This window comes from Scardinius erythrophthalmus (genome assembly GCF_964197995.2).
Source record: "Scardinius erythrophthalmus genome assembly, chromosome: 11".
In the NCBI taxonomy this organism is placed as follows: Eukaryota; Metazoa; Chordata; class Actinopteri; order Cypriniformes; family Leuciscidae; genus Scardinius; species Scardinius erythrophthalmus.
The window spans coordinates 13,818,080-13,843,941 of NC_138231.1; the positions used below are offsets into that span (position 1 = coordinate 13,818,080).

General features: G+C 36.3%; 1 protein-coding gene across 1 annotated transcript; it reads right to left on the reverse strand.

The window, feature by feature from the left end:
• Positions 1–1,757: 1,757 nt before the first annotated feature.
• On the reverse strand, positions 1,758–19,117 carry ak9 (adenylate kinase 9; the record flags this gene model as incomplete). Its single annotated transcript, XM_081378960.1, has 34 exons — positions 1,758–2,686; positions 2,788–2,902; positions 3,012–3,114; positions 3,685–3,783; positions 3,979–4,148; positions 4,229–4,425; positions 4,558–4,775; positions 5,540–5,686; positions 5,775–5,976; positions 6,304–6,517; positions 6,636–6,854; positions 7,012–7,227; positions 7,327–7,419; positions 7,561–7,780; positions 10,401–10,522; positions 10,601–10,906; positions 11,212–11,415; positions 12,217–12,344; positions 12,457–12,651; positions 12,788–12,835; positions 12,987–13,066; positions 13,422–13,539; positions 13,711–13,861; positions 13,942–14,072; positions 15,559–16,090; positions 16,172–16,273; positions 16,624–16,698; positions 16,778–16,900; positions 17,855–18,022; positions 18,229–18,341; positions 18,446–18,542; positions 18,641–18,693; positions 18,780–18,843; positions 18,998–19,117. 34 exons carry the CDS (start codon positions 19,115–19,117, stop codon positions 2,463–2,465), a joined length of 5,367 nt encoding a protein of 1,788 aa, XP_081235086.1. The 3' UTR covers positions 1,758–2,462.
• Positions 19,118–25,862: the final 6,745 nt, after the last annotated feature.

Sequence of the window (25,862 nt, forward strand, 5' to 3'; positions counted from 1 at the left end):
TTTTTACTTATAGGCTACTTACTTTTATAATGGCTATTATTGATAAAACTGAAATTCAACAAAAAGAGACAGGGTTTAGTTTTTTTTTTTTTTTTTTTTTTTTATTACAGTGATGATCAGAGTACAAATGCACATTATATATTGCCTGAACCATATTAATAAGTTTAATATTTTTAAAATTTAAACGGAAAGAACAATTTAAATATAACAATTTAAAAAAAAAAAGTTTTGTTATAAATATGCTAACGTTACATGTAGTGAATATAATAAATATGCGTTGCCTGAACCACATTTGTGTAATGTTTAAGATTTCTTTAAATGAAAACGAAAAGAGGCAGTGTAGTGTTTTATAACATATTTCGTTTTATTGTTGCCTAAAATGTACATACAGAGTGAGATAACCGGAGTAGCAGAGCGAGCTGAGTGACGCGCGTCCTCGGGAGTCATTCTCCTGAGCTGCACTTGACATTGAAGTCCGAACTTTGCGTACTTGCTATTGAGAAATGCCTAATGTCGGCGCTTGGCTTCTTGTGACAAACACTGGAGCAGTTTTTACTTCCAGGCATGGTAAAACAGTGCGGAATTGCGAAAACCTCCTCTACTACCGAGTTAACAGCACACGTAAACAATGATGTTTTGCCGCTGGAATCCTGCCAACATGGCGGATCGAGGGGAGGGGCTCTATACCGTGACGACAACTCCTCACTCTCAATACAATTGCTGGCCACTTCTTGTCATCCACAATCCAAAGATCGCCATGAATTGCGTAGGGATCCGGCAAGATCTCACCATTGCTGAGAGTAAGTTTTATTTATTCTTTTTGCCGCGTAGTTTTTCACCTATATTTAACAGCGCTTCGTCAGAAGTACAAATACAACAGCCGTTTTTTAAATACTATCCAATGGTTGAAAGGAAAGGAGTAAACACGGTCACTAGTAGGTTGTGACGGCTGTCAATCAAAATGTGGAGCGGTGTATTCGTTCCATGTGTTTCCTGTCAGAAAACAAATAGATAATTTGGCACATTTAAATTTAACAGAATTTATCAACTTGTTGCCTGCTGTGGTTGTTTTAATTCACATCCTTTCTACAAAATATGAACGTTTTTGGTTTATTCTTAATATATAAGACTGTCAATGATCTAATTTCATGTTTTATATTTTATTTGTTCATTGTTTATTTTGTTGGGTTTTAGTTGGAGTTGGTCAGAACTGTTTAAAAAAATAAAATAATAATAATAATAAATTAAATAATCGTCCCACATTTGGTTTGTTTGATGGTGGTCACCCTAATTACATTACTAACTTAAGGCCCGTTCACACCAAGCACGATAACTATAAAGATAACTATATATGCGTCCACACCAACGAACGATAACGGTCTTTTTATTCTAAGCACGCGCGCGCGCCCCATTTTAAATGCGCGAGACCTTTAAATTAGAATGGATTCTGATTGACTGTCAGTGTTTTATCGTTTGACAGCTGAAAAAAAATCGTTCTGAAAGTGATCCCAACGATATCGTTCCTCATATCTTTATCGTTATAGTTGTGGTGTGAACTCTGTTATTCTTTAATATGGAGAACGATTTTTAGAATTATATCTTTATCGTTATCTTTATAGTTATCGTCCTTGGTGTGAACGGGCCTTTAGTCTAACATGATAATTCATACATACATCACAGTATGTCCGGATTTTGATTCGTAAACAGTTGGACGTTTTACATAATGTTATATTAATATGAAACACAAACAAACAGATCCAATTCTGAAATTGCAGTTTATTATTGAGTCAACAAGAAATTACAAACAATGCGAAATCTACGTTAATTACAATGTTCTTTTACAGAACTCGGCATAACAGCTAGCGGTTTTCTGCCTCCTGGATGCGCGCGCATCCGGTATTGTTTGTATACAAGAAACCCGTGTATAGACGTGCCAGGCGCAAAAGCTTGACAGGCGTAGCAACAGTAACTAAGGAGGGCGGGGCTTAGCAAAGGGTCAATTGGAATATGTCTGTAAAAAAACACACCAAGGCCTGCAGAGGTTTCACAAACGGGGCTTAGATTAAACCAGGATTAGGCCTTAGCTCAATTAGGACATTTAAGTAGCTTTTATAAACGTACCCTAGTAAAAAAACATTACTGGTGTTCATATTGAGGCAAAACAATGGCACAGACATTTTAAGATGTGTCAGTACAAGTTGCTTTCGGTTAAAAATAGCTAAAACATGCATTTTAGTTTGGGACTAGGTTTAAGCCTGTTCTGTGAAACCAAGGGTATATGTTGAAAACAAATACACTTAACAAAATAGATTAAAACATATTTATTAGACTCATTCATTTAATTGTCAGTTGAACAGAACACATTAACAAAGTGCTTGCAAAATGTATTCATGCAAATGTCAACCAACACTGATCAAATACTGTGATGTGCTGACTCAAGTTTTTTATTATTTGAAGTAGTTTCAACTGCCCCCGAGCTGTATCAGACCTGAGGCTGTTTTGGTGGACTTCTCAAGGGCTAGAAACCTGTCCAGCTTCTGTGCAAAATCTGGGGGCAGGTTGTGAGGGGATCTGTATGTCTTCATGTCGGTACCCAGGTATGAGATGAGCTCACAGCCTTCTTCAAACTTTTGAAGTTTGTTTTTGTACTTCTGTCGAATATAGTCTGGATTCCTGGTGTTGAATGCTGTGAGGGTGGAGGGGTAGAAAGTTATTAAAATATATTATCTAGACCATTTTCATCCCCAGCTATTCATAAGTAAGCCAAAATAAGAAAATCAAGGCCACCTTTCAGATGAAAGGCCAGGTACAATAAAGCAGATCTCTTCACACTGAGAAAGGGGAACTTTGGCTTGAGTTGACCAACAGCAGTCATGGCTTTGATTATGGGTACTGCCACACTCTACAAAAATACATACATAAAAAATATACAATTACAATAATTACAATCTGACCATTTTGCAGCAGATTAACAGACTGAAGTGAGTGTCTGTGTTTCAGTGTTTTCTTACTTGTTCCAAATAGCCCATGATCGGTAAAGAGGTTAGTAAGACCGGATCTTCCAATGGAGGTAGTTTATGTGGAAGTTTCTGGTCCCAGTAAATCTCAGGTGACCTGGGGACAGTTCTTTGTTGCTGTATTACAAATAGCCTGTTGCTATGGCTATTATTAATATGATCATTAGTTAAGATAATATATAAATGGCAGTTATGTTAATTAATTATTAATGTATATGGCTGAATTATTTGATCAAAAATACAGTATGAACAAGTAATATTTTGATATTTTTTTAATATGTAATTTATTCCTTTGATGGCAAAGCTGAATTTTCAGCAGCATTACTCATTACTCGCATGATCCCCATGATTATCACATTATCCTTCAGAAATTGTTCTTTCTAACATGTTGATTCAGAGCTTAAGAAGCATTTCTTATTATTATCAATGCTGAAAACAGTTGCTGTTTTATATTTTTGTGGAAACTATGATACATTTTTTCAGATACTTTGATAATAGAAAGAACACAAGAACAGCATTTATTTGAAATAGAATATTTCTGAAACAATGTAAAAGTCTATACTGTCACTTTTGATCAATTTAATGCATCCTTGCTGTATTAACAAATTTATTTCTTTAAACAAAAAAAAATCCTACTACTACCAAATTAAACCAAATTACTACTCACTGGAGAAATTGCTCTTGTTTCTTCTCACTCTCAAATATATAGATCCTATTTCGATACTCAACAGCATACTCCATATTCCCACGCACCAAGGCCTCATACCTACAGATGAAGAGAAAAACATGGTAGAACTGCACTGTGAATCATTTACATTTACTTAAGGCCTAATGCTTTTAAATGACAATGTGTCTTTTACTTTAAATAGAGTGTGTGTGAAAAGGTAGCTTATTAATGATGAAGTATGTAGTAAAAATTAGAAAGTACTATAAAAGTATTATAGAGTTCTCTTGGCTGTACCTCTGTTGACCATCTAGATAAGTGACGGGGCAGAACCCCTTCATCTCCACTTTTTGAGGGAACCTGCTCTTCACCTGGCCTGCATTGAGCTTATGAGGCAGGAGTGGAGGAGGGGGTAATGGGTAAGGGCAACATGGAACCACAAACTGCTCCGGGGAATCTAAAAATCTCTTTTAAGAAGCATATAAAGAGAGGTAGTGAGTTCGCAAAACTTTCTGTAAACATGTTTCTGGATCATCTGACACTTTACCTCTAGAGACTCCTTGCTGGCCATTTTGTAGAAGTGGCCCCTGAACTCTGCAGCCAATTCAAGTGAGGTGTTATGTGAACAGTCCACCAGATGGCGATGGAGAGCTAAGCTAACTGGGCAGTACTGGCCAAACTCGCCCAGCCGAGACTGCAGCTCTCTTGGGGTAATGCACAATCTGTTTATACAGGCTGCCTTGCCTGCGGGGATGGCAGAAAGCTGTCACAAAACTACATATATTGATGCTTTAATGCAAATGTAATGCTTAATACATGGATGGATATTACTAGTGCTTCTTGTTTGACAAATGTGCATCATTTGCATGCTCTCACCTTTGTGAATTCTTTCCAGGTAAGCATGGATGTGTCTTATGCTTATGCGAACTTCATCTAAAACTCGCTCCCATACCCACCACTTGCTCTTGTGAGCATCAATGGGAGTCCAGTTGTGATACTGCTGGTGGAAGTGTTGCCTAAGAGCTTCAGCTTCCTGTCTGAAGCAAGAGTTTCGAATGTTTAGGACCTGGGGGCTGTCATTCATTGGGTAAGGCCTGTTGGACAGAGTTGCCATAATCTTACAAATTGTGGTTATTTGCATCTATATACATATTATGCCAGACCATATTACCACAACATTTGTAACACTGTCAACGTTAAAATAAAATAAAAAATCTACTTGATACAAGCAACATTTAGCTTTATGCTTTAATATTGAACTTTATTCTCATAACATTGCGTCTTATAATTTTTTTCTGACTTTATTCTCGTAAAAGGTCTATTATGACATTTTTCTCAAAACCATATGACTTTATTGTCCTAATGTTATGACTAGTCTTAAATCTAAAAAAAGTATATATATACTGTATATTTTAAGGCATTAAAATGGTGAAGTTTTTGGCAGTGATGTTGATTTATGTTTAGGTCAGTGTTATTTTTATAAAACTATTTCAATCGTTTTCCTCAACTGAAAGCTGAAATAAAACAAAATATAAATATTAGATGAAACTTAATAAAAAAAACAAAAAACTTGGAACTGTTGCCTTGGCAACTAACTAATAAAACATTCATTTGTATCACATTTATTTGTATAGCGCTTTTCTCGATAGATATTGTTTCAAAGCAGCTTTACAGAAAATACATGCCTACATTACAATTTACGAATTTAGAGTGATCTGTTATCAGAGGTGACTGTGTCCAAGCAATGAAAAAGCAATTAGCATACAAGCTAATTCAAAATATTAATAAATACAATAATAGTATAATACAAAAAAAAAACAAAACACAGAAGGTGTGTGAGTATTTGTGCTGGTCTGACCTGTTGTTTTTTTCCCTGTCTCTCAGGCCTCTCCTCAGCACTTCAGCCATGTCCAATTGCAGTTCAATCACTAGCATAGGAATAATGCTGCAGGATTGCAGTAATTCAGCCTGATGTTTGGTCACAGGGAAGCCATCCAACACAAACCTGAGGATCAAACACATGTACTGTATAACTGTTATTTTTTCTTGCAGAAGTACATTTCTTTGATTGGAAAAAATGTGGTCCTCCTCACCCACGAGTGCTGCAGACCAGGCTCATTACTGCCACCTCCAGGCACTGGATGGCTAGTTCATCAGGAACGGTCAGGCCCTGGTTCAAATGTGTCTGCACCTGATAAGCCAATTCAGTTTTGGACTGGCTGTTGAGCACCATACGTATTGCATCCCCAATTGAGAGTCGAGCGAGACCGTACTCGCGTGCAAACACTCGGGCCACTGAGTGCACACACAGTTAAAAGCTACTTATTATGAAATCTATAAAAACACTTGCTTTTAAGTTAAGGTCTGATTTCACAAACAGGGCTTAGATTAAGCCAGGATTAGGCCTTAGTTAAATTAGGTCATTTAAATAGCTTTTAAATTTTAAAAAGCTTATTTTTTTTTTACTGGTGTTCATATTGAGACCAAACAATAGCACTGACATAGCCTATTTTAAACATGCATTTTAGTCTGGGACTAGGCTTAAGCCTCTTCTGTGAAATCGGGCATCAGTATTTTTATGAGCATCTATAATGACGTGTATTTTATTTCCAGAAATCTGACCTGTGGTTTTGCCTACTTTTGGTGGGCCAATGATAACCAGTTTGATTGGAAGGGAAGGGTTGGGCTTTGGTTGACGGATATATTTGATTGGGTTGAGGATGAAGGTGTTGCGTGTCTCCCTGGAGGCAAAGAAGTAGATGAACTGATGTAGGATGACAGGGAATGTGGTGTTGAAAGGGCCTTGTGGAGGCTGGATCAAATCTCCTTCTGTGTACTACAGAACACAACGGCAAACAGACCTTTTTGTTTTATACTCTGTTAAGGCTTTTTTTTTTTGGCTTATATTATTCAATTCATTTTCAATAATGTTGTACAGGTATATCTGCTTTTACCTTAATAGGATCCCAGCACCCGAAGGCACTGGGATATTTAAAGGAACAGTACAGGAGTCTTCTGGCGAGACTGTAGCTGGTTGGCTGACACATCTGAAAGAGTGAGTTTCTGTTTACCATCAGAGGTTTGATTCCCTGTAGGAGCTGATACCTCACAATCCGAGGCAAAATGCCTGCGTTTATAACCAGACAGGGGATTTGGTTGTCTGTTAGAAAGTCCTATGAAAAAAACAATGTATTATCTGCAGAATTTCTAGAATTGAACAAGAGTTATAATGTTAAATTAAATTATAATGTTAAACAAGAGTTACATTTCCGTAGGACTTAAATTGCATTATACATTTGTTTATAATATAAGCTTTCAGCTTCTCCTTACTGTCATACTGGTGAGGTTGTTTTCATCCCTCTCAAACCTCTGACTGATCTCCGTCTCCAGCCTCTCTTCTGCAGTAGTTTCTGTTTCTTCATCCTCTGCCTCCTCCTCCTCCTCCTCCACAGGAGGAAACTCCTCCAGCAGTATGGCCTCCATTTCCTCCCATTCCTGCTCTTCTTTGTCGGTCGCCTCTGCTTCTTCTTGCACCTCTTCGTCATCCTCAACCTCATCCTCATCCTTCTGATGAAGCAACAGAATGTCCAGTCAGAATCTGTCAGTCACTCACCAATGCAAGACACAATGACATCGATCAATGACCTGTTCTTTGAGGGGCTTCAGAGTGAGTGGGCTTGGTTTTTTGGTTTCATGTTCAGCCATAAGCTCAGCTCTTCTCTGGGTGATGGCCCGCTCCTGCAGTTTGACACAGACCAATGCATATTTACTCCAAAAACCTTGTTTCACCTGCTTTACGGTAAATGCCAGGTGTTTATTTTGCTTATTTGGATTTTTATATCCTTTTATCAGAGCTGAAATTTTCACTTAAACACTCACCCTGAGTTCACTCCGCAGCTTAACGACCAGCCGCTTTTGTTCTTGCCTGCGCTTTTGTCTCTCTCTCCAACGCGTGAGCCGCGAAGGCAGGAGACGCCGCACCACCTCAGACACCTCTACCGACATCACTGCCACCACATCTGGAAACAAGTGACGCTCCACCATGAAGGACACCTCCTCTTGGCTTTGGGGAAATCCCTCCAAAATAAACCCTGTGGATCTGAGAGAAAAGTTAAGGAATATTTTGCAAAAAAAGAAAAAGAAAAGACAATTGTGTCTTTCATACACTATATATTCACCCTCCTACATTCAAACACATATGCTTATTTTTCCCTTGGAAAATAGCATGCAAGTCATATGGACTACTTGGCTTTTATATTAGAGATTGACTATTTCTGCCTTTTTATGACCGATACAATACAGATCTGGTAATAAAAAAATAATTCAGAATCAATTTTTAACTGTTTTATTATTTGTATATTTTTGACACAATAATACATGATACCAATAAAAACATGCATTATGATTATTTTACTACTACTAATAATTATTTATAATAATAAATTATTATATTACTATTATTTTTATTTGTGCCATTATATTTATGCAAAGTTTTGTAATCTAAATGGTCTCAAATAAGTGTTATTGTTAAAAGTATAAAAAATAAAAAAATATAAATATTAGATAAAAAAAACAAGTAATAAAAACTCAGTGAGTGTTTTAGCGCAATTTTCTCACGTCATGGGATCACAACACTAAGAGATAGTAAATCTTTTCCTGGATTTTTTTTGTGCGTTCCCGAAATTAGACCTTCCTTAACATAATGCCGAAAACCCGAAGTCTCTAGGTGGTCTGGTTGAGGAGTAGATAGAAGTGCAAGATTGGTGCGCACAGACAGAACAGAAATCATGAGTTAACAATCGCAATTTTGTCCGGTGGAAAATTGCGCTAAAAACTAAGACAACAAACTGAAATTAAAGCTGCAAGCAGCGATGAAAAGGGCCCTCGCACCCCTGCCACCGCAACCCGGTAACTTTAGGAAAGGCCTTAAGATTACACTCACCAAATTTGAAGAGGATCAGATCAAAACTGTAGGAAGAGTTCGTTAAAGTACAACGTCTGGAAATGGCAAAAACTGCACAAAATCTGAGAGGAAGTTCAAAATAGCTGACTTCCTGTTGTGTTTAGGGCTACGCTCCAAGAGACTTTTTTGTAGGTATTGGGTCATTAGATGTATGTACCAAATTTCATACCTGTATGTGAAACGTAGAGCCGGGGCAAAATGTAGCGGCAACAATTAAGCCATTTTGCCCCACCCAATTTTGAAAACCATATCACACGTAAATTTTCACCACTTCTGAAGCGTGTGCAAAGTTTCATGATTTTTCGAGCATGTTTTGTATTTGCCACACTTCCTGCTACCAGCAGGTGGCGCTATTGCTATAACCAAATATGAGCATGGTCATGTGTTCAGTACAGGACTCTTATCAAACATGTGAAGTTTGGGACAGATTGGACATCGTATGCCTGAGTTACTGCAGGCTGTCTGTGGTTGCCTAGCAACATCGGAACTGCAAGCAATATTGACCGAGAACTTATCTGATCATGCATATATCACCAAAAGGCCGAAATTGTGTGTACATTTGTCAGGCCGCCGAGGGCACACCCTTTGACGAAAACTCAAGATCTTCACAATTTAACGTCGCAAAGGTCTTAAGATTACACTCACCAAATTTGAACAGGATCAGATCAAAATTGTAGGAGGAGTTCGTTAAAGTACAACATCAGGAAATGGCAAAAACTGCCCAAAATCTGAGAGGAAGTTCAAAATAGCTGACTTCCTGTTGTGTTTAGGGCTATGCTCCAAGAGACTTTTTTGTAGGTATTGGGTCTTTACATGTATGTACCAAATTTCATAACTGTACGTGAAACGTAGAGCCGGGGCAAAATGTGGGGGCAATAATTTACAGAATTTTCCCCACCCAATTTTGAAAACCATATCACACGTAAATTTTCACCACTTCTGAAGCGTGTGCAAAGTTTCATGAGTTTTCGAGCATGTTTAGGCCCTCTAAAAAGCGATTCACTTTGGAGAAGAAGAAGAAGCGGAAGAAGAATAATAATAAACGGAGCAAAAACAATAGGGTCCTCTCACCATCGGTGCTCGGGCCCTAATAATAATAAACGGAGCAGAAACAATTGGGTCCTCTCACCATCGGTGCTCGGGCCCTAATAATAATAAACGGAGCAGAAACAATTGGGTCCTCTCACCATCGGTGCTCGGGCCCTAATAAGTACTAAAATTACTAAAACAAAACTGTTATAAAATAAATTTAAGCTATATAAAAAGTATTTACAAAAAGAAATAAAAATGACAAAAGCACATAAAATTACGAAAATTATTATATAAAAATGAAATTGAATTCAAAATATTAATAAATACTATAATAGTAAATAAATAATATTAAAATAACTCAAATTAATTTTTATCTGTTTTTGGCTGTGTAATTAAGCTACACTTTAAAAAGTTATTTAAAAAGTATATAGATATTAAATAATGATATCAGTTTAAAAGTGTGAGTATCACCCAAACTGATAATGAGTTCATTATCATTATCTAGCTGTCAAACCTTAACTGCCATTGTATGAAAGAGGTTTTCTTCTCTCTTTTTTTGTGCAGGTTTGGAATGATGTGAGGGTGAATAAATAATGACCAAATTTACATTTTGAGGTGGAATATTTGATGATTTAAAGTTTCAGCTATATCTGCAAGTGTTGTTGTTGTTGTTTTTTTGGATTGTTTTATGAGGTAGCATGTGTGTGAATTAGTTTATTTTTACTTGTAGGGTTCCTGGTCCCACCACTGTAATAAAACCATTTCCAGTATCTCCAGAGGGAGAGGATCACCATCCTGGAGGTATGCCTTTATGGCCTCCTCATCATCAGTCAATGCTGGTTCTTCCTACAAACACACCAATGCATTCAATTCAAACAAAATTCAAGCAAAAATTCAAACGTCTTGCCTTTACAGTCCCCTTACATTTGTGTCAGGATTATCAGATGCAGTATACTCATGACTGGTCTTGTCGTCCTGGTCTGGAGGGGATTCAGTGCTCTGACCCTGGGCCTGAGCCTCTAGCAGGCCCTGCAGCTCCTCTGGAGGTTCCTCAGGGGGTTCAGAATCATCTGCATATGACACATGTTTCTGGGTCTTCCGTAGGATCAGCTCCTGTAGCTGCTCTCGGAACTGGATGTTGAAAACTCCCAGCTGCTCTGCAAGCCACTTCCCATGGGTGGTCTTTCCAGAGCCCCTCACTCCAAGCATGAAGACACGCAGCGCAGGTGGCTGGTTGCATACAAGCAGAGCTTTGTGTTATATGTACATAGTTTGCCACATAGTGTACATATTTGTCATTTTCTATTTGTTTTCACAGATGCAGAAGATGTTTTGTTGTCACTTTCCAACGTGTGTTTTTATAATTTATCCTGATATATAAATATATGTGATGAATTTATCCTGTAAAAATATATATGACACCTGAGTAAGGTCTGTTGACTGAATCACTATAATGACTGTGTATTAAAGGTTTATATTTAAAACACAATAAAAAGTTTTTAATTACATTTTTTTTTTTTTATCATAAAAAATACCTTTAATGGTTGTGTGTTAGATATGTAGAGTTCAGGGTTCTGCAGGAACTTTTCTTGTGCCTCCGTGCTGGAGAAATAATAGACTTTGTCTCTGTACTTGGCAGCATATTCGTCCAGACAAGGTTGTAGCGTACCCCTCTCCTTCAGCACCACTGGACAAAAATGCTTGGTGTCTCCCAGCTGCCTCTTAAAGCTGACTTCCTCCTGAGACCATCATAAACAAAAGAGTGGTATGATATTCTAAGAATCAGTAACAGGTTGTTCACACAGAGTAAGTGTTCTTACATTGATCTGCTCTATTTTTTTTTTATAAGTCAGGGTTTCCCAAATTGGGGTTTAGATAATATTTAATTAAATTACAAACTGTACAAACTGAATTCCGTGATGAGCCATGCTGGTAGAATCCGTGTTGTGACATCGCCACTCAGGATTGGCTGGCTATTTACATCTCATACAGTTTGGAAATTGTATGAGTTACCAAAGCAATGACTAATGCATTTGTATTACATTCCAAAGAGCTTTGCCATCAGCCTCACGGTTGAAAATGAAACCACATCCATACCGGCTGGGCCGGATCGGCACGGAATGGGAATGGTTAAGCAACGAGAAAGGTTTGGCCCAACGGTGGAGAAGCAGCTAAAGACATTTCGGAAGTAAATATGCTCTGTATAGATGTCTCTGACTGCTGCAATTTGTCTTACAACATGAGTTTCATGTTTGAGACACCTGTTTTCAATTTTATTCCATTCTATTCAGCAATTCTGCACCTAGTTGTTTTTGAATGCTGTGTGAACAGCTCCTAATGCTGTAATCAACATGAAATGATATTCACAAACCATTTTACTGCTGCAATATGTATATTTCTAAGTGCAACAGGATATTCAATGATAAAAATTGTTTTGATACATTTACAATAAGACTAGAAATGTGTATTAAGAAAGTAAATGGGTTCAGTTTTGATTTCATGCTTCATTCGTGTTCAGTGCTGGATTATTGATGTGTAACCTCTGATTCTTGTTCCTCCTCTTCATCAACATCATCTTGTTTCCCAACCTGTGCCAGCGCATTCATAGCCTCTTCCTCCTCCTTCAGGTCTGCACTAGATATCCTCCAAGCTGTGTACTTAAATGGCTCTAAGGGAGAAATTTAGAGAGGGAAAGACAGAACAAAAAGGATATAGTGAATGAGAGGGTGTGACCGCTAATTTAGAGAGCATGAAACAGACAGACAGTCTACTCCACGTACTCTCCATATGGTAAATCATCTCTTGGAGGATGTCCTGAGGTGTTTTGTTGGTAATGTCCAGTATTACATAGCTGCAGGTGATGGTATGCTCCATGCTTTCCCAATCTGCCACAAACTGCTTCAGCTGAACACTAAAGGCATCCATCTCTGGGCCATCAGGATAACCATTTTCCCACACCGTTGGAAGTACCACCTCTGTACACCCAGACATATGCAGATATACAAAAATATATAACTTGCAGAAGAAGTCATGAAACCATTACTGACACTCAAGTAAAGGGAAAATAAGAGTTGAAGGAAAAATATTCAGATATATAATAAGACTACAAACCTTCATCATTTAAACTTTTGACTTCATCATCAGACTTATCAGAACTCTCTGTAAATACATATAAATTATTTATCAAAACATATTTTAACACATAGAATTCATACCTTTAAGACCTAAGACCACTGGCTATACTGTAAGGTTGAGCAGAGTTCAACATTATGTTAATACACAGCAATGCAATGATGTGAAAGAGTACTACCTGACTCCTCAATCAATGTCTCAAGTTTTGGTTGGGTGTCAATAGGCTGTGAATCTTTCTTTGAGACTTCAGTAGGTTTCCTACAGCAACAAAAAACAAAACAAAAAAATAATCGAATCACACCTCCATTTTGAAATACGTAAACCACCACTTTCCAACATGAAACCATGAAAATCAACAATGTGTTTGATTTTTCTCCACAGGTTTTAGAGATCTTTTTAGATGCAAGATCCAAACATCTGACATTTGGGAGTCTCAATTCTCAATTTCATGTACACTAACGTTCAATAGTTTAGGGTCAGTAAGATTCAAAGTATGCTGATAATATAATTTTTTAATTAAAAGCAAAATAGAAGCATTTTCTCTAGAGGTTTCAAACTTTGAATTCCCACTTTATATTTTCTGAAACTGGGCCCTTATATTAGCTGCACTTACAGTGTCTCATGATTGTCTTGTGTCTTATGCAGTTTCCTATCTTTCTTTAGGCGAGCCAGCACAGCTCGATCCACCTCTTCTTTATTCTGTTCATACATCCTGGTTAGTACAGTCCTTCCTTCAATAAACAACAACAAGTGACCAGTGACCATCACAATCAATTGGACTTCATGGCCTAAACAAGTATAGGCTGTATCATTTGATGTCAAAATCAGGACTAAAAAATTACTCTTTACTCTTTAAAAGTTTGGTTATTTAGTATACATGCCAATACATGTCTTTTTCTCACCCTCTCCACCATTGTCTTGCAGACAGAATAGGACTTCAGGTGTTATAGCACCATGTAGTTCCTCAATGGTGATCAGCTGTGATCTACTGCTGGGAATGTTGTCCAGTATCCATCCTCTTTTATATTCAGCATCCACATCTTCAGCCTCAATCTGACAACCCACAGGCACTCTTAAAACACAAATAATGTTGTTCTATGTATGAGAGCTGAGGGTGGCAGCACAGCAGTTACCTCTCTGATGTGCTTCTCCAGGGCCTCCAAATAAAGCTCCCGTGAAGCTGTGACTGGAGACTCTGCTGCTTCCTTCATAGCTTCCTCCACAAGAGCTTGAACATCTGGATGATCTTCTGTCACCGCTATTGCTGTAAAATGACACATTACACATTCAGTGTTATTTTAGTATTATTTATATACTATTAAAGTATTTATTCATATTTTGGATTGGCTTTTGTTTTTATATTTTCAGTTTTCATTTCAATAGTTTGGCTATTATTGCTTTTGTTATTTTTATTATTTTTTGATTTTTTTTTTATATATTTCTATTTAGCTTTATTTTTTATTTCCGTTTGAATAATTTGTACTTCAGCTTAAACGTAATTTATTTCTGTTAGTTGCAATGGCAACTTTTTTGCGTAGACTGTCAATGGAGGGACAGAAATCTCTCAGATTTCAGTAAAAATATCTTTTTGTGACCCTGCACCACAAAACCAGTCACATGGGTCAATTTTTTTAAATTGAGATTTGAAGCTGAATAAATAAGATTCCCATTGATGTATGGTTTGTTATGATAGGACAATATTTGGCCGAGATACAACTATTTGAACATCTGGAATCTGAGGGTGCTAAAAAATAGAAACATTGAGAAAATAGCCTTTAAAGTTGTCAATTTTTTTTCACGATTGTGCTGCATTCACTCACAAAAATAAATGTTTTATATATTTACGGTAGGAAATTTACAAAATATCTTCATGGAACATGATCTTTACTTAATATCCTAATGATTTTTGGCATAAAAGAAAAATCTATCATTTTGACCCATACAATGTATTGCTGACAGAGCCCCTAAAGGGACATGGTGGTGGAAAAAAATATAAGATGGGAGAAAAAATAAAAAGTCTATGCTTTTGCGTTCTCTTGCAAATGTTTTGCATTCTTCTGAGAAACTTTGCAAATGCTTACAAAACGTTTTGCGAAATTCAAAAGTTTTTGCGAGGGAACCAGACTGTCAAATTAGGAAGGAACGCAAAGTTTCCTGGATGAACGCAAAATTGTTGCGAGAGAACGCAAAAGCATTGACAACTAAATTTCCTCCATCTCATGATATCTCTTTTAATTCCTTTTATAACTGTTTTAATTTTCCTTGCTTTTATTTTGTGAGTATTTTAATTCCTTTTTGTTTAAAGCACTTTGAATTACCATATTGTATTTAATGTGCTGTATAAATATACTTGCCTACTTTTTTTTCTCTTCACCATATCCCTCCATACCTTTAACACTCTCTGTAACCACTGAATTACTATTTAACTTTGTACCATTTTCATTTATTTCATGTGTGTATATAAAATGATGTGAACGATAACAGTTAACGAAAAATGTTAAAGCACAGAACATACATTGTTATCAGTGAAACTGAGGGGGGTTTAAAGTCCATGTTTGTGGATTGACCTCACCTGAGTAAGTTTCATCAGACTCTCCCTCATTGGTTGTCACATTACCTACAAAAATTGAGAAAAAACATCTCAAAGGTGTCCCAGAATGCTTTAAAAGTTAATTCTATCATGCCATGGAGCTTACTGTTTGGTAGGTTTACCAAGTTGGCATCCTCATAACCTTTCAAACCTGATGCATCTGTAGCCTCATGCTGCATCTTGGCTCTGACCTTCTCCAGGCCTGCGAGGGTGGCGTCGTGACGGGCTTTGTCCAACATGTCTTGTGTGAACATACTCCGTGTACGCTCCATCAGTGCCTCAACATCTACAACTACAGCCCCACAATACTCTGCTAGCAGTGCACAAATTGTGCTCTTTCCTGTGCATCGTGGGCCGATCACGGACACCCTGCAAGGCAAATGCGGCATGGGTGGCAGCAGGTAGCAACGAGGGTTCGCCGTGAACTTCTGCAGAGCATTTTGAGATGAAAGGATGTAGATCTTATCCATGAAGCTGATGGGGAGAAAAGAGAGAAAATGTGGCCCCTCACATTTAAGTATTTTAATGTATAATAAATTTGTTTTCACTAACCCAACAGTGAACTCTGGTATGCCCTTGACCATCCTGCCCTCTTTGAGTGCCACCGGGCAGTTCAAGGACCATCGACTCCTTCGCCAATGAAAGCCTGGTGCGACATTCCTACAGGAAGACAGAGTCCGAAACAGCTCCTCCTACAAAAACAGGCATGGTGAAGAGGCATGTAAAATGTAGGCTAGGTCACTTTATAGAGGTGTGTGTTTGCAGTATCTGACCATGTCCATCTGATCAGCAAGCTCTGGGTCCTCTGTCGGCATCAAACGCACAGGCACAGCTGGACACCTCACAGCCATGGACTCCAAACGAGACATTACTGACTGTGCACAGGCAATTGGAAAGTTCAGTATTATTACATTATACAGGTATATCATGTCACTATAACGATCTGTTTATTATAAGCAGCAATTATTTCGTAGCTGTGGCTTTAGATGTTCAAGGTCTTTAAAGAAGGATGAATTCTGATTGGCTGTCAATGTTTTTATCATTCATCAGCTGGAAAAAAATTATTCCAACGATATTGTTGCCCTGTATTATTATTGTTATAGTGGTGGTGTGAACTACATTATTCTAATAGAATTATAGCAGTTATTAAAACCTAATAATTATCATAATAGTTATCCCTGTTGTGAGCTTGTGAACAGTGAACAGCTTGTTGGAGGGCACCCACCTCAAAGAGCTCCTCTGGATCCTTGTTTCCATCCAGCTCAAATAAATATGGGGGATTATGGTCTGCCATGTAATCCTACACATCAAGCATAAGCATAACTGCTCTTTGTTTCAATTATAGTGTGTATTCAGGTGTGTGCAATAGGTGCCATTACCTCTAGAGGCCTGAGGATGGTGTCCTTATAGCGCATGATCCTGCTCTTGGCATTCTCTGGGTAATTCTCGATCACTCTTACTAGTTGTGTGATCATGTCTTTCTGTAGCTCTATCTCTTCCATCTTAAACACATTTTTTTAAATTGCATTTAGCCGTTTGTGCACAGGCTTTCAAAACTGGTCAATTCTGAATGCATCCATGAAATATGAAGTAGTAACTTTTGAAACAACTTACTATAAATATAATTTAAACAGTGCTTTGATAAAGTGTCTTGGAAATAAATAACGGAAATAATATACTGAACTCAATTTCCACTTTTGTTATTCCTGTCACTTTTGGCAGTGGTTCTCAATCAGGGGGCTGTAGCAAATTTACAAAAACAAATAGGGCCGCCCGATAACTTAAAATTATAAATAAAATAATATTTAAATCTATTTAATGATTTATGATTATGTAATAAAATAATCTAACTTCATAAATGCTAAATTTTTGTAAATGTATTCAAAAACTGCAATGATATTTCTTTTTTTAATTTCCTTTATTTCCTGTTGTTTTTATTGCAGAACATAGGGTTCTTGAAACTTCTGGAATCACAACATTAATTGTGGTTGGTTATTTTAATGAATATACCAGTTTTTGTTAATAAACAATCTGAAATACTGGAAGAAATATTTTAGCCTATATGAGGGGTCTTCGAGTTAAACAGATTGAGAACCGCTGGTCTAAAGGTGCATCCCAGTTTACATACTTATGCACTATTCTATGCCATTTTTAGCATTTAAATAGTGCGAGTAGTGTGCTTACCCTGAAAATTCCAAAAAGAAAAAGTGCATTTTAAATACTTGGAAGCACCTAATTAACCAAAAAAAGAAAAGAAAGAAAAAAACATGGAATGTTGGACACTTCAAGCACTGCTGTGCATGACTTCATGCACTTCATCCACAACTGTCACATCTTTCCTTATGCAGACTCCATCAGACTCCGAAGTTGAATGACAAAATAACCATATAAAATCCATACACTATGGTAAGTGCATAGTGTACAGTACGTCATTTAGGACACTGCTTAAGTATTACCTCTTCCTCCAGACCGTCTGTTTCTTCCTCTTCCTCATCTTCTATGCTGCTGCTTTTTATGACTGATTCTTTCTTCACAGGGTCCCACTTCTCCTTCTGGAACACACGGCCTGTCTCCGGATGTTGACGCTCACCTGATAGCTTGTGGATCAGGTCTCTGTCTGCACACTGCACTCATACATTCAATGTCAATCACTTCACATTTATGTGTTTATACAGAAGTGAATATAACCGCACAATATCAGCATTGCAAAAACATGGCAAAACAGCACAACAAAAACAATATAATTAAATTGTATGGCTGCTAATGTATGAAATATAGTGTTTATCTTAAAATTCTGAGTAATATAGATAGTATTAAGATTATGAAAAACCTTGATGTTGATGATGAAGTCTGGTGGCATTCCGAGGCTTTTAATCAGCTCTATTTGCTCCTGTATCTTTAGGTAATCCTCTGAAATTGATGGCAAACAGGCCAGGACATAACCTGCTCAACCATCATTCAAACAAGTCATTACAAATATATATCTTAACAGATTTTAAAACAATTATTTATTAAATTATGTTATTTTAGTTGTTTCATATCCTTACCGTAGTGTTCTACATCAGGTGACTTTAGCCGGTCAACAATTACCTGGATCATCATCTCTTCTGGAACAGCTTTCCCTTCAGCCAGAATCTTAAAGAGCTGAAACACATTGTTTTTTGACACCGCTAGAATTGTTTGCAGGGACTCAATTATTTCTAGTGTGATCAAATAAATAAATAAACAATAGTGATACACACCTGTATACCTTGTTCAGTCTCATTATTGATGTGGCTGTTGAGAAGATCTGTATCTAAAAGGGTGAAGAAATACAAATATTCAGAAAGTCCATTTGTAGCAATGGCATGGATGCATTAAATGAGGCACTTGATCATTTACCATCAATGAGGATACAATTCCAAGTCTTGGCTAATTTTCTGGCTAGAGTAGATTTGCCAACACCCTGAAAAAATAAAAATAAAAAAAAAAATCACACAATGTAACACAAAATATTTAAATTAAATACTGTTATCATATGTTTAAACACTGTTATTTCTTTTGACTGAGAAATATTTACTTTCATGACTGAGAAATAATTATGCATGTTGGAAACTCACTGGTTTTCCAATGATGATAAAACATGTTGGCTTAGAGAGTAGAATCTCTCTCTCTGCTTCATCATCGATAAGTTTATCCACTAACGGGTAGTTAGACGCATTCGAGACAGTGGATGACATGGTATGTTACTGTAAAGCAGAAATACAGAAGTATAATTTTGCTTCAGTTTGGTCAAACTATCGACTTCACTATCAAATCATCATTAATTATCATCCGACATTTAGATTTTATGTTTTGAGCATCAATCAAAAAATTTCAATAAACATTCGTGCTTCTGTAATCCTATATGCTTCGATATGTTAAATAATCATCATATTCTATTTGTTCAATGATTTTACTCACTTTATAATAGTGACTGTAGCTCCTTCTCTGCCCGCACTTCATGTGTTGAACGGTGTCATGACAACCAGCCCAAAACAAAACAAAACAAAACAAAACAAAACAAAACAAAACAGAGAAACTAGATTTCATTTGACGAGCTTTTTATTTAAGTGGACGTGGGCTTACCAAAAACTGTACAATTTCTCCAGAAATTATATGATGACTGATACGTGTTTTAACAATAAATTTGCTAGTAGCGTTTTCATATTTGCTTAACCCTCTGGGCTTCTTAGCTTCCTCCCGCCCGAAAACGGGCGAAGCCTTAAAATCTTACTTTACTTTTTCCCAGGATAACCAATCAAATATATTTTTGTTCTATAATGTTTTCTGATTATTATTTAGAATTTTTGGAATTTCTTATGATATTTTGCATTAATTATATAATTTTTATGAGCTATTTTTTCCATTAGAATTAATATATTATTTTTTATTATTTTTTATTTTTCAATAAATGCAACATTTCACATCAAAATAGAGTGCAGGCCTTAAAAAAAAAAATTCAACTGAGAAGAGCGCCATCTAGTGGCTTAAAAATGTATTAATTTGTGTCATGTCCTATAACCGCCTATAGGCGGCCTATAGCTTTTTTATTTATTTATTTGATTTATTCCCATTCGGAAAGAAAAAAAAATATTACTAAGCAACCACTGAATGGAACAACACAAAATATATATCATTTTAAAGCTTAGGATCTCAGCTTTTTAATGCATCTAATTACATTTATTAACTCCTAACGAGTGCTGAGTAATCCCTCTAAAACCGAGTGTACCGCCAGCAGGCGCCACCTAGCTGCGAAAATATTCTTTACCATATTTTTAAAAAATCTTGCCTTGATTAACACAAAGTTGATGTCATTTGAAAGCTTAGAGTCTGAACTTTACAGTGAATGTATTCACTTTGAAAAACTCTTAAGTATTGCTGAGTTATTTGCTGATAAATAGAATTTCTTTTTTTCATAATCTATAAAATAATGTACTGCAGTGTGTCAAAAACATCATACAGCTCATGAAACATTCTCAGATAATTGAAAATGGCACTTCATTTTTTACAGCATATTATTACAATTAAAATTAGCCCAAAATTAACATAATCTATTGCTTTTATGACAAGATATTCTTCATGAAGAAAAAATTGCCCATGAGGGGGTGTCAAAGACTGTACAAAAAGGCTATCTCTTTTCCAAATGCTGTAACTTTTGATTCCTTTGTCCAAAAATTATTATTTTTTTATCCAGATGCAGCTAACATGTAGGGGGACTTCACTAAAAAAGAATTTTCCTCCTACCTTATTTCCTTCCTGAGTTATTCCATGACAAATAAGAAAGATATGCAAAATCATAATAAAAATTATATATATATATTGTCTTTTATCCGCTGTTTCTTGGCAGGACAATGTCCAAATGTAATGTAATTTATATTTTCAAAAAATTTAAAAAGAGTTCTTTCAAACGATACCTACCTTTTGACTCTCCTTGCTATAGTTTTGGAGTTATTATGATTATATCATTTTTATATAGTTTGGGGCAAAATTTGCTGTTTCAGTCTTACCAGTTCATTTCTCTCTGTGTGTGTGTGTGTGTGTGTTTGTGTGTGTAGGTGTGTGTGTGTGGGGGGGAGGGTGTCTTATTTGCACTCTTGATGTTCTAGAGTGTCACCAGTGCTCGAATTGAGTCAAGTCTCATGGGCGGGGGGTTGGTTAGTCTCGCAATATACACTTTATACAAAATATACAATATATTTGATCATAATATGCATAAATATATACTATTTATTAAAAACGCTTGATAAATAATTCATATATATTATTTTTCATATATATATATATATATATATATATATATATATATATGTATATTCCGTGCTGAATAAAAGTATTAATTCCTTTCCCAACATTTCTTTTTTATAAATTCTTACTAACCGCAAGCTTTTGAATGGTAGTGTATAATGCTACAAAAGTTTATATTTCAGATAAACTTTCTATTCATCAAACTAAAAAAAAAAAAAAAAAAAATACTGTAAATAACTGTTTTCAACATTGATATTAATCACAAATGTTTGTTGAGCATCAAATCATCATATTAGAAGGATTTCTGAAGGATCGTGTGATGAACACTGGAGTAACGATGGTGAAAATTTTGCTTTGATCACAGAAATAAATTATATGTTCTTGTATTATTATTTTACATTGTAATAATATTTCATAATATTACTGTTTTAACTGTATTTTGGATCAAATCAATGCAGGCTTGGTGAACAGAAGAGACTCTTGAACTTTTGAACAGTAGTGTACATCCAACAGAATGATTCTAGCTTTATTTACCAATGTAGTATTTACCCTAAAAACAACTGATTGATGATTGATGTGACACTGTGATAATGTTTGTTCCAAAAGACTTGATTAAATGCATGAAACTTGTTTATTATAAATTGTGACAAAACAGGCTTTCAGCCTGTGTGTTGGTAGGGACTATTTCAGCACATACGATTTTTACATAGTTACGTCCAGAAGGTGGCGGCAAAGCACTGTCATGAGTGAGTGAGTCAGCAGACTATTCAACCATTGCAGTGAAAAAGGCTGCTTTATTCATAAACAAACAATACTATGGCAATCAAAATAAATCATTGCTATTTCAAGAGTGAATCCCGCATAAATGCGTATGTAATTCCCAAAACTTTGCAGTGTTTACGCAGCCATTGGTCCTAGCAGCATGAAAAACAAGTTACAGTAACTTATATACAAAGAAATACAAATTCTGAATGGATATTAGAAAGCATAGAAAGCGCACAACGAGCGCTCCCTTTATAATTACTAAAAAGCTGTTATCCATCTTCATCGAGATCTCTAGCACTCCTGTAGAACCAGGACTATTAATTATGAAAAAATGTAATGTTTCCAATTTATAAAAGCCCCAACATGGAGTGGATAGATATAAAGTAGAAAGATATAGCGAGAGACTATTACCTCAAAAAAGTCAGTAAGAAGCTTTCTCTTCCCGACTGCGAGTGGAGGTTTATTTTTCTCCATTTTTTAAAAGCTAAAATTAGCTTCACCGGAGCGGCGCCAAACAAACAGTCCTGTCAGTCGACGATGTCATGCGCGCGCACAGCGCTCTTTAGGCGGGGCGTTTACATTTTAAAGAGACATGACAACTAGCCTATAAACAAACTTAATCAATTCACGAAATTTACCGTATTCATTGCATGCATTTATTTTGATTTGCCATTATTATTTTTACTAAAATAAAAATATCCGAGGGACCCCCCTAATTCTATTTTTTACTTCTTATGGGGGGTCCCTAATACCTTATGGGGGGTCCTGGATCCCCCCAGCCCCCCCTCAATTCGAGCACTGAGTGTCACCCCTTCATTGCTGTACACTTTTTTTCAGCACAGTGGCTGATCTGTAGCTTGTACCACCAAAAGTTTCTCTGAGTTTTCCTATTTTTTCGGATTTCCCATTCATTTCCTATGTCGCCCGTTTTCGGGCGGGAGGAAGCTAAGTGTGACTTTTTTTTTTACGACCCTTTAACATATCAGAATCATCTCCTTGATTTTTTTGTGTGTTCATATAGGTAATAAAACAAAAGTCACCAAGTTTCACCCCCATCCGATGAAGCAAAAAAAAAAATTAAACAATTCGAAACGTTCAAGTTTTCAGAGGGTTAAATATGAACTCATTCAATATGACCACCAGATGCCAGTGTCGAGCGTTCGCGGCTTCCCCGCACCCGCACCCCCACCCGCACCCGCACCCGCACCCCCACCCGCACCCGCACCCGCAATTACCAAAACTATAGCCTACTACAATGTCAGTCTATACACTTTCTTTAACCCTTTGATGCGCACACTATGGATACCCCTTCTAATGCACAACATGGGTCTAAAAAGACCCGTATTCATTTCCTATGTTATTTCATGCATGGCTTGGCTTTTTTTTTTTTTTTTCACCTTTTGAAATCACTTTATTTGAGCATTTACTATTTCATGATCTATTAATTTCATGATTTATGAATATAATTTTTTTTTTTTTATGATCACAAATTCATATTTTAATATATTTTTATAAGTTTTGTGTTAAAACATCAAGTTTACACACATGGGTCTAAAATGACTCATCTATGCAAGCGTTATAAAACAAAAGAATAAAGAAAACTTTTTGTCAAAATAACCAATGTCACAGTTGTTTAGATCCACACATTTACTGTAACACTTGAAATATGTTTATTGGCCACTTTGTCACACATAACACGCATATATGCCTAACCGATAACACTGAAATTGAACTGTAGTGTAGTGCAACTGTAGGAGGATCTCCTCAACCACCACCAATGTGCAGTATCCACCTGGATGATGCGACAGCAGCCATAGTGCACCAGAACGCCACCACACACCGGCTTATGTGACCGATAGCATTGATTTATGACCACAAATAAAAATGAATAACGGTACAAGGTTTCTGCCCAACAGCGACAATATATACACTTGTATATATAACTTTCTATTGCAAATTTAATTTTATTGACCTAGCTAACATTAGATAAAATAGAATGTCGACGCAAGCTAGCTAATGGTATTGGACATGTTTCTCTTTCACGGTTTTCAAGGTCAAGGTAACCTTAGCCTACGAGGCTATATCTATATTTTTCTGTAACAAAAAAATGTTTTAAATAAAACTTACATGCATGAAAAATACAAAAGCAGCTGTGTTGAATTGTGAAATGTGTGGCAGGTGAATAGTTTTCTGCAGTAAATATATTTATACATATCAAAGGTTCCTATACGGGTCATTTTTGACCCATGTGTGTAAAATGGATGTAGAAATACAAAAAACGTGTTTGTTTATAAAGTAAGAAAGGAAAAATAAACATAATGATTTTTGAAAATCAAAAACAAGATATTTAATGAATACCTGGATTAATAAATGATAAAATAAATTTATTTCAAAGATTCAGCAAAGAAACATGAATACGGGTCTTTTTAGACCCATGTTGCGCATTAGAGGGGTAGTGACACAAAAACAATTTTTTTTCGAAAAGTAAGAAAGGAAAAATTTAAATATTGATTTGTAATGATCTAAAACAAGTTAATTGAGGAATACCTGGAATACTGAATGATTAAATAAATTTCTTGCAAAGATATAGAAAATGAAAACTCAGTCGGGTCTTTTTAGACCCATGTTGTGCATCAAAGGGTTAAGACAGTTAATGCTTGATTATGGCAGTGCTCTAGTGCTCTCTAGTCCATGGAAATTAATTAAGCAAGCTAAACCCTGGGGACACTTTTTCTGAGACAGGCTACACCAATATACTTCCTCATTCCATCCTCACATTAAGACTCTGTGCATATTCAGTCATAATTAATTATTTACATGAACAAAACAAGATACATTTTACCACGTATGTAGGTTACTAGAGACTTAGATAGTTACATGCATGACAAAATAACCCTTCAGTCTCAGACTGATTTTGAATCGGAGTATTTTTTTTCTTTATCAGAATAATCAACGGCTGTTGGCTGATAAACATCATGTGTCTATGATCTTCTGCTGTGTCAGTCCGTGTCAGCTGTTTTCCATTGACACAACACGACAATGAATGTGTCCAGTCCCCGTAGACATAGTATTAATAAGGCTAATAGCCTACAGAGAGTAACAAGTTAATACAATATTAGCAAACATGTCAATAGGGGCCCGCCCCGCATGGGTTTTAATATGTGTCATAGCCTACACAGATTTTATTTAGGGCGGCCTCTATATAGCTACTTTCACTCATGGTTTTAACAGTCATGAGTGAGAAATGATTGAGAATGGATTCAGTTTAAGGCTATTTGACATCAGTGGATGACATTTTATATGGTTAAAAGAATGGCTCTAAAAACGAATTAGATAGGGTAGTTTCCCTTAATATAATAGTTAACAAAGAGGATGACTTAAAAAAATAGTTTTACATAAAAAAAAGATTTAAATAGCCCATGATGGGTCACTGCTGTTTTGACATCAGTATAGGCTACCGCTACACATAACACTTCTTGAAAAAGTGTTGCAAATATCCCCTATACAAATGATTGATTGTAATATTTTTACAGAATGCCTATATTGCAGTCTCTGGGCCCACAAAACCTGCACTCCAGGGTTACCGGCATGAATTTGTCAGCACTGTGACTCTGATTAAGAAGACACACACACACACACACACACACACACACACACACACACACACACACACACACACACACACACACACACAGAGAGAGATATTGTTTTTTGTTAGAAATTATAGTATGTTTATTATCAAGTATACTGTTAAATAAGTTCGTTCAAGTAGACACATTTACATATATACACACAAACACAAGTTAATCAGACAGTCTGTTCCAGAGAGGGAGTGAGACATTGATCTTTTATGTCAATAAACCTGTTTTTGAAGCATATCTTATAGTGTGGCATCCATTTTTGCTTCTTTTGTGTAATTGTTACAACTTACCC